Source organism: Canis lupus, chromosome 28 (genome assembly GCF_011100685.1).
Source record: "Canis lupus familiaris isolate Mischka breed German Shepherd chromosome 28, alternate assembly UU_Cfam_GSD_1.0, whole genome shotgun sequence".
NCBI lineage: Eukaryota > Metazoa > Chordata > Mammalia > Carnivora > Canidae > Canis > Canis lupus.
The window spans coordinates 36,996,090-37,007,724 of record NC_049249.1 but is presented as its reverse complement, the minus strand read 5'-3'; the positions used below and the strand labels follow the sequence as shown (position 1 = coordinate 37,007,724).

At 53.3% G+C, this 11,635-nt stretch overlaps 1 protein-coding gene across 1 annotated transcript; it reads right to left on the bottom strand.

Annotated features, from left to right (window-relative positions):
* Nucleotides 1-7,911: 7,911 nt before the first annotated feature.
* On the bottom strand, nucleotides 7,912-9,772 carry FOXI2 (forkhead box I2). Its single transcript, XM_038577987.1, has 2 exons — nucleotides 9,217-9,772; nucleotides 7,912-8,318 (listed from the first exon to the last, which is right to left on the bottom strand). Exons 1-2 carry the CDS (start codon nucleotides 9,770-9,772, stop codon nucleotides 7,912-7,914), a joined length of 963 nt encoding a protein of 320 aa, XP_038433915.1.
* Nucleotides 9,773-11,635: the final 1,863 nt, after the last annotated feature.

The following is an 11,635-nucleotide window of genomic DNA, read 5'->3' as shown; positions in this document are numbered from 1 at the left end:
CAGCAGACCTGAGCCGACTGAGCCACCCAGGTGCCCCTGAGTTAGCCATATTTAATTAATTTTTTAAAAAAGCATGCCTACTGAGTCGTGTTTCTCACAAGAAAGTCCAAAGTTGGTCATGTTTCTTTTTTAATCATTTTACTAAATTATACATATTTTTTATAATAATGTCCAGAGTCAGTCATGTTTCTGTCCTGTGTCTGATCTTTCACAGGAGTGGGACACAAAGGATTCAGTTCTCAAGAGCCAAGCTTGAGGACAGAGACACTGAGTTCCTCTGCTACCTCCATCTGCTAGAGAAAAGGCAGCGCAGATGATGGGAAGACCATGGGCCGTGGAGTCAAGACACCTGTGGCTTTTAACCTTGGTCTCCCGCCCCACCCCCTTTGGGGCAAATCACTGAACCTCTCCAAGCCTTAGTTCTCTCACTTGTAAAGGTTAGTTAACAATACCTCCCCTGCGTATGAGCTTTTAGTAGACCTGGTATCCTCGAAGCCCCTGCTCACAGAGGCCTTGATAGCGGGTCACCACCATGAACTTCACTCGTGTCCCAGCAGGTGCATCTCAGCAGGGCTCATTACAACTACAGGGCTCTGCACTCTTAAATTCAAAAGCCCAGCTCTATGCTTTTGCTCTCTTGCAGGGATTTCACTCAGTCTGTAAGTGGGAAAGCATTTATAAAGCATTTGTTTTGGTCACCTCTAGACTGAATGTGTCCATTCCACAATGGCCACAGCACCGTGTCTGGTTTGGTGAAAGGCTGGTCCAGCAGGTGGTGAGCTGGACGTGCTGTCTCAGCAAAGGCCGTCATTCTACACTCGCTTATGCTGACAGTCCTTTTGACTAAGGACGCCCCATTAGGCCATCAAGGGAGCTTTGAGGTTGCTGTATGAATGAGCCCATGTGAAATCTGAGCCGAAGAGTGGGGTCCCTCCTGAGAGGTCAGAAGAATGTGGTAACATCCATCTTACTAGTTGCTTGAGAATGTATGACCTTTTCCTGTTATAAATCTCATTTTAATTTTGTGCCTGCAATAAGTGCATAAATATGGTTATGTGTACTAACAGACATACATGCTCAAACCCTGGAAATGAAGAACGATGAAATCTTGTTGTCAAAAAGGGCACATGAAAAAAGAAATCTTGTTAATAAAAACGTATTATTGATGTGGGTTCTTATATTTCATATGTTTCTTACATATCTTTCATTGGTTATAGATACCAACCAGGACATAGCAGACAAAATTAAAGCAATAGTAAATGATCCCCCTAAAAAATTTAGGGACAATAAATCTCTTAAGAATTGCATAAAGGGGAGTTAAAAAGTACAAACTCCCAGCTATAAAATAAGTTACGTGGATGTACTGTACAGTATGATGACTGTAGTTAATAATACTGTATTGTATATTTGAAAGTTGCTAAGAAAGTAGGTCTTAAAAGTTCTCATCACAAGAGAAAAATGTTTGTTAACTATGCGAGGCGATGGATGATAACCAGACTTCTTGTGTTGATCATTTCACAATATACACAACTATTGAATCATGATGCTGTACACCTGAGACTGACATAATTACATATCAATTATATCTCAATAAAAGAAAGAATTTTATAACAAATTACTGAACATTTTCCCTTCCTTTTTTATATTTCCTTTGTTATGCTATTCTGTTTAATGTGATCAATTTTTAATATTCCCCAATTAAATATTACGTGATTTATTCTTTTTAGCAGGAATTTAAAAATTAAAAAAATCAAAGGAGGTGGGAGGTGATGTAAATAAAGCAATGAAGCAGTCCTGTTCCACTCAGGATTACAAAAAAAAAAAAAAAAAAAGCATAAAGAATTAAGCACCATACTTTTCAAGAATCCTGAAACAGAAACCTTTCATTAAAGTATTAATTCTGCTCACTCCTGAAGTCCATCTTCCTGTACACCAACCTGCCCTCAGGCTTCCTGGAGTAAAGTGGACCCAGCAAAGTGAGGTCCAGTCAAAGCAGCAGGTTGTTTGGTTCAGGTGCAGAAGTTAATGTGCGCCTTAGGCAGAGCCAAACCGCTGGTGCATGCACACGTGCAGGCCAGCCACAGTGATGGATTACTGCAATGGATCAGGGGCCAGGAGACAGGCTGACCTCTGAGCTCTTCCAGGAGTAGGTAGTGAAAATTATCTATTGCACACACATTCTTTACCTCTCCCCATTGTTAAGTCTTATTAAGCCCAGACCCTGTGGAAGAAACTCAGAAGCATGACACAATTCCTGTCCTCAAATTCTTCCTGCCACCTTGGGAGCTAAGCCTCGTTCTGGACAAGGGGACTTAGCTCTGAAGAGAGCAGAGGTGGAAGGGAGGAGTGGCCTAGAAAATGCACAGGCATCACTGGCAAATATGGAATCATCCCTTAGATTAAGGACTGTGTGGTTAACCTCTCATCAAGAAGTGGCCACCAAGTATCGGCCTCATTATCTGGAACATCATTTGTGTTGTTCTGATGGCTTTCATAATCCAAATGTGAAGCTCATGTGGACTAACTAACCAAACTTAATTGGCATCCGAATTTCCTACCCCCCAACCTCCAGCTCCAGCCTCCTCTGCACACAGCCCTCCAGCACAGCTCACTCTGCATAATGGCAGTTGTCCCCACCGCCCTGATTCAGTCATTGTTATATCTGAAGGGTTCAGAAAAAGACCTGACCCTATGTATGGGGGAATCTGGCCCATCACAGGGGACGCTGGTTGCGGGGAGAGTCCTATGATGGGATGGAGAGTGTATGGAAAGCTTAGGGTACAACTACACTCACACACTCATTCGCTCATTCATTCATTCATTCAACTGGTACTAGCTGGGTGTCTACACTGGGGATATTACTGCGAAATAAAGCAGGCAGGCTGCTCCCTACATGGACAACAATCTGGGGTGGGAGGAGGAGTGAGGTAGACCATCCAGGAGCTGCAGAAGCAGAACAGAAGGATACCAAACTTTGACTTTGGATGCCAGGGAAAGATTTCTGAAAAGTGAGATCCTTCTGGAACCTCAGAGATGAAGTGGAAGGCAGTAAAGTCAGGGGCAGAGGGTAGGCAGGTTCCCGCTGACATCACTCAGTATTATCTGCAGCCTTGGGGAGATAAGCAGCTTAATGGGTCAGTTTCCGTATCCGTAAAATGGGGGTAATAATTTGCCTCACTGGGTGGCTGTGGGGGCCTCATGAGATAATGACCATTAAGCAGCTAACAGAATCCTTGTCACCTTGATGTTCAATCGATGTCTGATGGATGGATGGGGGATTCTCAGGGGTAGAGAAAGCCTTAATGACTCATCAGTTCAACTTGCTCAATGTTAAGGCGGGGTATAATTCTGATTTTTTTTTAAATGAAAATCCAATTTGATATACTATTCACTTACCCTCTGTGAGCTGAGTGAAACTAAAAATATTTCACATTCTTTGTGTTCAGCCACTGATGACAACTGATCAAAGAAATAAGTCAATTTATTGCAGGTGGCAGGCAGTTTGCCTTGAATAATGTTGTTTTACAAATTTTATATTAAATTAGAAGAGAAAGAGTTCCCCAAATTTCAACTAATGGATGCAGAGGTTCACAAAAGGAATTCGTACCCAGGAGCCCTGAGGAAGGACCAGCTCTGGTCACAATTGCTCTCTCCTGTCACTATCAGACGATAGATCTTCTAGTAAGACGACAGGTTTTATGTGAAGGTTCCTGAATGATGCTGCGGAGAAGGGAGAGGACTGGACTGGCTCCAGCCCGGGGCAGGGCTCGACCCCTGGCCTTAATCACAATGTAGTTTATAAAGCTGAGAAATCAAACAAACATATCCCGAGTTAGCCGAGTGTGGGAAACACAGTGAGGTGTATTTAAAGACAAAATGCACTAATCGTGTGTTCACAAATGAAACGCCCTACTGACTTGATCATAAAGTCATCATTTTGGAGCCAAATAACCAAGATTCGGGCGATAATTGCTCCTTCATCTCTGTCTCGCCCACTGCAAAGAGGTCCTAGGAAAACAGCAATGAGCCCAGGCAATTCGCCGCAGGGATGAACGCCAAGCCCAGTACGTATCTGGCACCTGAAAAGATTTCCTGAAAGCACGGCATTTTATTAGGAGATATGCAACTTGACCTCTGCTGCATTCTGTGATATTCGCACGCAGTCCTCTCCATCTGAAGTCAAATCCTCAATGCAAATGTGACAGTCTTAATTTGAAAATACCAGGCCCTTGCGTATCAGGGGTCGGTACTGTCATCCACCGCTTCTCTCATGAGAATCCCAGGCACAGCGTGACACTGTGATGTGTGTGTGTGGGAATATGGCATTCGCAGGTGCATTTCTGAGTATGGGCCATCGGAAGATTGCATGTCTATCAGGAGTCCTTTCTAGCTCTCATTAGATGAGCTTCTGGAGATCACTTAGCCCATTGACTCAGCTGTTCTCTCAGCAGAATGGCGAAGAAGTTCAGTTTTCTGCTTCCCTGAAGAGTTCTAATAATTACTCTAATGTTATTTCCCTGAGTGAAAAATGCCACTTGATCGCAGTGGGTACGCTTAGGAAATTAAAAGATTCAGAGTTGAACATATACATCCCAGGGCAGCACTGCTAACGTGCAAAACTTTCGCCCATCGTAAATAAACGAACTCCACGTTTAACTAATATGTGAAATGTAAACCCCTATCTTGAAATCCAGTGCTCACCTTTTAAAGCACTAGTCACTACACTTTAAAAAACACTTTGAACATATTTTTGAATTTTCATCACCAATCGTTCTTTGGGGATTCCTGTTTATCCATGACTAACATGTTTGGAGGGGGGGGGAGTGTGGGGATTACAATTTATTTTATAATTGTGCTTTTCGGTTTTCAATGAGAAAACTTCCACTACAGTTGGGCAATGGTAAAAACTCCCAAATAATGTGATATCCTGGCCATTTTAATTGTCTTTCCCTTCTGAAATTTGAAACACATTGTTTTTATTTTTAAATTATTCGGCACGACCGAAATGTTTGTTCAAACGAAGAACAAAGTATTCCGAGGACATACCATCATGGTCCTGTAACATCATGCAAGGCACTCCTTTTGTAAAGGCTTACAGTTATTTAAAAGAATATTTTGGAAATTTCCATAGGCTTTGTTACTTTGAAGACCAAAGGGGGAGAGAGGTGGAGAAGATGGGGCCTGAGTGCCGTGACAGGGCTCTAAGTCCAAAGGTGAGGGGGTTCTCCTGGCCTCCTGGTAGCTGCTCCCCATCTGAGGCACAGGGAATGGCCTTGAGCAGCCCGTGGGCAGCTTGCTTTTAGAACTATGGTCAAGTTCAGTGAGTCCTGACCGAAGAAAGGTTTTAATTATAAACTGATTACAAGCTGCTTTGCTGTTTATTTATTGTGATTTCAGCACAGTTTCCTTTCTCTGGGAAAACATCTCTTTGGGATAATAAGTGGCCCTCAAGCTGACTGTGCCAGGGCCCAGGGACTGCATTTGGGCTGCTCCTCCCCGCACCCCCACCCCACACCCATTGTGCAAATACATCCAGACACATGGACCGTCATGGAGGAGAGATGGACTCTGATTTCTAAATGCCCCACCTGGCTAGAATTATTTTTAATTATACATTTGTCAGAAAGATTCCCTCTGTTTGATTACACAATTACGTATTAAGCTTAAAAAGCTTGAACAGATTAACAGTTTTTATTTTTTATTTTTTTTTTTTAAGATTTTGTTTATTTATTCATGATAGTCACACACAGAGAGAGAGAGGCAGAGACACAGGCAGAGGGAGAAGCAGGCTCCATGCAGGAAGCCCGATGTGGGATTCGATCCCGGGTCTCCAGGCTCGTGCCCCGGGCCAAAGGCAGGCGCCAAACCGCTGCGCCACCCAGGGATCCCAGATGAACAGTTTTTAAATACCCAAAACTGATTTTTAGTGACAAACCAAAAACTGAAAAATATTTTTTAAAAGTTTTGTTTTTTTCTCATTTTTAACAGGAAACCATTGTTGGAAGGAAAATAACCAGCTTTGCACCAATTTCTAGCCATCACGTACTGAGGTATAATATAACGACGTTTATATACACATTTGTCAATTTTCTGAAAGCTCCATTGATTGTCAGATTGTACATCGTATTTTCCCAATGTTGTCAAACTTTTTTTTTTTTTTTTAATTCTTTCTTTCTAAGTTTCCTGCAAACTCGGGGTCTCCAGTGGGGACGTTGAAGAACACTGCTGGAACTCTTCTCATATACAAAACAGCATGTACATTCAAGCTCCATGTATTGGTGTTTCTTTTTAGCATGATAGTTTATTAAAACAGGCTTGAGATAAAAATTTTCAATTTATAAGGGAAGGGTTTTCTTTCTCTTTTCTGGCCTTCTTGCATTATATTACACTTGGGCAGTGTTTCTCCAAGAGAGATTTGGCGTTGCCTGTAAGTCTGGCTGGGCAACATGGTATCGCAAACGGAACCAGCACGCTGCCTACCTTCGGGCTGCCTGGCCAGCAGCAAGATGCCTTGCGATGCTGAGGAGTTAGTGAGTTTGTGGCTGCCACCAGGAAGGCTCAGTGACACACGCCCCAGGATCCAAATTCACCCAACTCTTGGTTGTCCTACCCTGGTCTCCAACCTCCAACCTCTTCTGTCTCTCCCTCTCTCCTTCTCTCCCATCCATCTCTCTCTCTCTCTCTCACACACACACACACACACACACACACACTAGTGTTCATCAGGACCACTGCTGGTCAACTCGGGGGGAACTGACACAGGGCAGCCCTCCCTTCCAGCAGCTGCAGCAGCACTGGGATTCAGAACCAAGCACGGAAATCCTACCAGGGGTGGAGGCAGGGGCTCTGGCTAGCGCCCTAATCCGCTCTGCTCCAACTCCTCTGTCCCTGTCCTCCCCCAGGGAAGGTGCGTCTCCCAGGTCCCCGGGTGCAGGGAAGGTGGGTGAGCACACGGAGCACCTGCAGCACCAGGAGGCTCTCTGAAATGACTGGTGCCCCTATGTGACCAGAGACTTCGAGACGGCCTAAGTCTGGTACCAGGGCCACCCTTTCTCTCCCAATGGCCGTGGGGTCTAAAGAGGACCTTCTGGGTAGATACAAAAGAGGAGAGTGGCTTACATGTACCTGGAGGCTGCTGCTTCCCTCTGCATGTGGGGGCAGCCGGGGCCCAAACTAGGGGGGGGCGGGGTGAGGAGCAAGAGTGAGTGGGGTGTGAGTGTGAGTTGGGTAGGGAGCAAACCCCAACCCATCCTGTGAGTGTGGGTGGTAGGCACTGCTGCCGTGGCCACCTGAGGCTCCTGGTCCTAGGAGGAGGTCAGTAAGGGCCAGGGGAGGACCAGGAAAGGAGCTGCTGCCCCTGGCCTCTGGCAGCCCTCCTCCCTCCTCACCACCACTAGGAAGTCCCTCTTACACCTGGCCCAGTCCCTGCAGTCCCAGATCCCCCTCGGCCACACTCTGGTCAGGGTGAAGAGAAGCCATCCGGCCCTCAGGGCTGCCGTTCACCGCCACTCCCTACCTCCCTGGAGCACCCAGGGAAGACCCAGAGCCTCCAGGTGGCCCAGGCTGGCCTGGAGGAGGAAAGGGGCCGCGGGTAGCACCCCGGCTGCCCTCCCACAAGTACCTAGAAGTCTCTTGGGCTGGGCCAGGCTCCCCTCGACAAAGCGGGGGCTGGGTGCCAGCCTGTCACCCCTGGAAGGCGCGGCTCCGGATCAGAGCACAGGCTGGAGGCCCAACAGCTGGAGCAGGGCCCCTCGGAAGGGTCACCTGGGGGAGGCTCGACAGGTGCGCGCCCCGCCCGTCTGCGCTCCCCGCGCGCCCCCGCCCCGGCCCCGACTCCGCGGGCGCCACGCGGGCGGGACCGGGCTGGAGCTCAGGTCCTCCGGACGACACTGGGCCAGTCCCCGCGTCCGCTCAGACTTCGGTCCCCTCCCGACTGTAGACCAAGGGGCCCAGGCGGAAGCCGGCGGCCGCTGCCTGCGGGCCGGCGCCGAGGCCGGGGGCGGGGCCGGGGGCCGGGGGTCTCCCGAAGGAGAAGTCTCCGGCCAGGCCTGCGGAGAAGCTGCCGAGGCCGCCAGCCAGGGCCCCCATGGCCGAGGCGAAGCTGGAGAAGCAGGCGGCGTCGGGCGGGGACGGCGGGGCCCGCGGGTCCGGGGAGGGGGCGCCCAGGGGCTGCAGCTCGGGCGCCCTGGCTCCCCCGGGGCTCCGCGCTCCCGACCCGGCGGCGCCCACCTCTCCTCTCTTCTTCCTCTTCCGTCGGAAATTCCCGTTGTCGAACATCTTCTCGCAGTTGGGGTCTAGGGTCCAGTAGTTGCCTTTACCTGCGCAGGTAAAGAGAGGGCGCAGCTCAGAGCAGGTGCGGTCTGAGCGCCCCTGGTGTGCACGCCGCGACCGCAGGTCAACCTCGAGAAGATCCCCCCGCGCTCCCTCCATCCGTCCTCGCCCCCCACCTCGTCCCCCACGCCTCGAGGTCTGTGCCTGGGACTGGGACGAACAGCGACATCCCAGAAAGGCCGGGAAGGGCCCCCACCGAGGCATCCCGGGGCCCCTCTAAGTTCAAGGCCAGGGAGAAAGCAGCCCCCCGAGGTGCAGAGCCAGCTGGGCCTCTGCGTCGTGTCCCGCGCTTCCGCGAGCGGCATCTCCTCGGCCTTACTTACCATTTTTTAAAAATAAAGATTGTATTATTTATTTACTCATGAAAGACAGAGAGAGAGAGAGAAAGAAAGAGAGAGAGAGAGGCAGACACAGGCAGAGGGAGAAGCAGGCTCCATGCAGGGAACCCAACATGGGACTCGATCCCGGTCTCCAGGATCAGGCCCTGGGTTGCAGGCGGCGCTAAACCGCTGAGCCACCCAGGCTGCCCCCTTACTTCCCAATTCTGGGGTGGGCACCGTCTTCCCCGTTTTACAGCAAAGGACCCCGAAACCCGGAGACGCGCCCCCCAAGGCCGCCCCGCTGACCAGCGATCCGGCTCGTCCTCCGCGGGAGCGCACAGGGGGTTCGAGCCTCACAGGGCGCTAGGCCCGAAGTCGGGGCCCGCGCGACCCGGGCGTCGTCTAGGAGCCTGTCTGCCCCTCAGCCACCGCTCCTCTCCAGCTGGGCCGTGCAGCTGGGATGCCCCGGGCCGCCGCCCACCCCCCCTTGCTCGCGCGCCAGCAGCAGCCGCGCTGCGGGAGTCCGCGGGGTGCGGCCCGGGCCGTCGGGGGCGCGCCCTTTCACCTGGGTCGTCCTCCTCGCGGGGCACCTTCTTGAAGCAGTCGTTGAGCGACAGGTTGTGGCGGATGGAGTTCTGCCAGCCGGCCTTGCTGCGCTTGTAGAAGGGGAAGTTGCCGGCCACGTACTGGTAGATCTGGCTGAGCGTCAGCCTGCGCCGCGGCGCGCTCTGGATGGCCATGGCGATGAGCGCCGAGTACGAGTAGGGCGGCCGCACCAGGCGCAGCAGCTCCTGCGGGCCCGACAGGCTCAGCCAGGCCAGGTCGGCGCCCGCCAGGCCGCCCGGGGCGCCGAGGAGCGCGCCCGGGGCCGCGTAGCCAGGGCCGGCGAGGGGCGGCGCCCCCGGGCAGGGCGCGCAGGGCGCGGGGCCCAGAGCGGGCGCGTCCAGCCACAGGCGCTGCGCCCCGCCGGGGGCGCCCAGGTCCCCGCGCGCGTAGGGCGCCGGGGGCGCGGCGGCCCGGGCCTGGCTGTGCGCGCCGGGGCAGACCCCGGAGCCGTCGCAGTACGAGGCCATGTCCAGCCGGTCCCGGGGCGGGCCGGGAGGCTCGGCGCCGAAGCTCATGCGCGCCCCGTCCAGCCCCGCCGCCGGCAGCTCCCGGGCCCCGCCCTCCGCCCTTTAAATGCGGTCGGGGGCCCTGGCCCCGGTGCCCGCGGTGACGAGCCCCCTCCCCCCGACTGCGAGGCCCCGAGTGCCGTCTGGATCCCCGCCCCAGGGTCCGCTTTCCGCCCCGCCCCGGCCCCGGCGCACTCCGGAGACGCCGCCCCGGGGATTCCAGCCCGCGGTGCGTCCTGCGCCCCGGACCGGCGTCGGCGGGAATCTCACCGGTCCCGGCCTCATCTGGCCTCTAGGGCCCCGAAGTCCCGGCTGCCCTGCTGTCCTGGGCCTCCTCGCGCAGGTGCCACGTCTCCCGCAGGCCACCAGTGGGACGCACGGCACCCTTGCTCGCCCTTGGGGGACCCTGCCCTTGCGGAATGTCTCATCCCCCCGCGCGCTCCGCAGACGGGGAGGAGTCGCGATGAGGCCCACGGATGTCGATGCGCTGGGCCACGAGGCGAGGCAGCGCGGGGAGGACGCGAGCGACCGGGGCCAGGCCTGGCTGGGCCGGGACAGTGGCGCTGGAGGCCTACGGGGTCCCGGCTCCATCAGTGCGCGGAGGCGGGCCGGACCCCTGAGACAGGCTGGAAGCTCCAGCCTCCCCAGCTGTCCCGGGAAGCCTTTTTTTTTTTTTTTTTTGCAGAAACCGCGCCTGGCTTGTTGGCGCCGCGGGGTGCAGGGATTAGCGAAACCCTCCCCTGGCCGTCCCGGGACTCCGTGCGCGCCCGCGCGGTTCTCCCGCTGCCTCCGGCTCCCTCTGGCTCCCCCAGCCTCCCCGCTCGCGGCCTCCCCGCTCCCCGCCGGCTCTCCGTGCTCCCGCCCACCCCCCGCCCGGTGCGCCTGGCACCCCGGGGCTGGGTGCCTGGGAAGAGCGCCAGCCTCCTGGACCCCCGAGTTCCTGCCACCTGCAGGAGACGGGAAAAGTCTCCGCCGATCGAGGTTCCGAGATAGGAGCTGGGCCCCATCACTTCGAAAACCAGCGCCTGCTGCAGCAGAGCCAGTCTCCTTGAAACTGGTTTCGCCCTGGGTCTGTGGAACGACAAAGCAAATATATTTAAATTCATTTAAGGGACCCAAGTTTCAATCCTACAGCCCGCCTCCTCTCCTCTTTGGTGGTGGGGAGGAGGAGGAGGAAGAGGAGGAGGGCGGTGGGTTGGGGTTAAGGATCGGAGGAGGGAGGGAAAGATTTGGATTTAGGATTTAAGGGTCTCATCTTGGGTCACACTGTTGGTGTGGCCTTAGGCCTCTTAAATTGTGATTTTAAATTTTATGTAAAACAGCCAATTTGTGGAACAATTTAAGGGCAGAAGGGAGAGTCCCTCCATTGCAACATAGGCCTCTCCCCTTAAAAGTGATGGCCCCTAAGAAGTGGTAGGAGACCTCAAGGCAGTTCAGGGGGTGGTTCAGGCCGTGGTTCTGGGCTTCTAGAAGGTAGAGGCCAGCTCCTCGGCCAGCTTGTACCCGCCTGCCCCTCTCTCCCTTCCCTAAAGATTTCCAATTGTTGTAGGATCCCAGGCACCTTTCAGAAGCTCTCTCCCCACCCCCATCGCTCCCAGGACAGCCTGGGGGCGGGGGCTGTACTCAGGTGGGAAGACACTACCTGCTTTTTCTTCCTTCTCTCATAACAGCAGCCAGAACCATCTGCCTGTCGGCTAAGCGGTTTTCAGCATGTCCTCACAATTTTAAACACGTGCTGCTCTCTGTGGAGGCGACAAGCTTTTGGTAACAGCATCTTAAAGAAAAAGTCTTTCCATCAGCCACTGTGGCTGCGAGCATGACTCAGATGTGTTCATTCTGAAGCAAACTGTCTGCGCTCCCGTGCACCCCTCC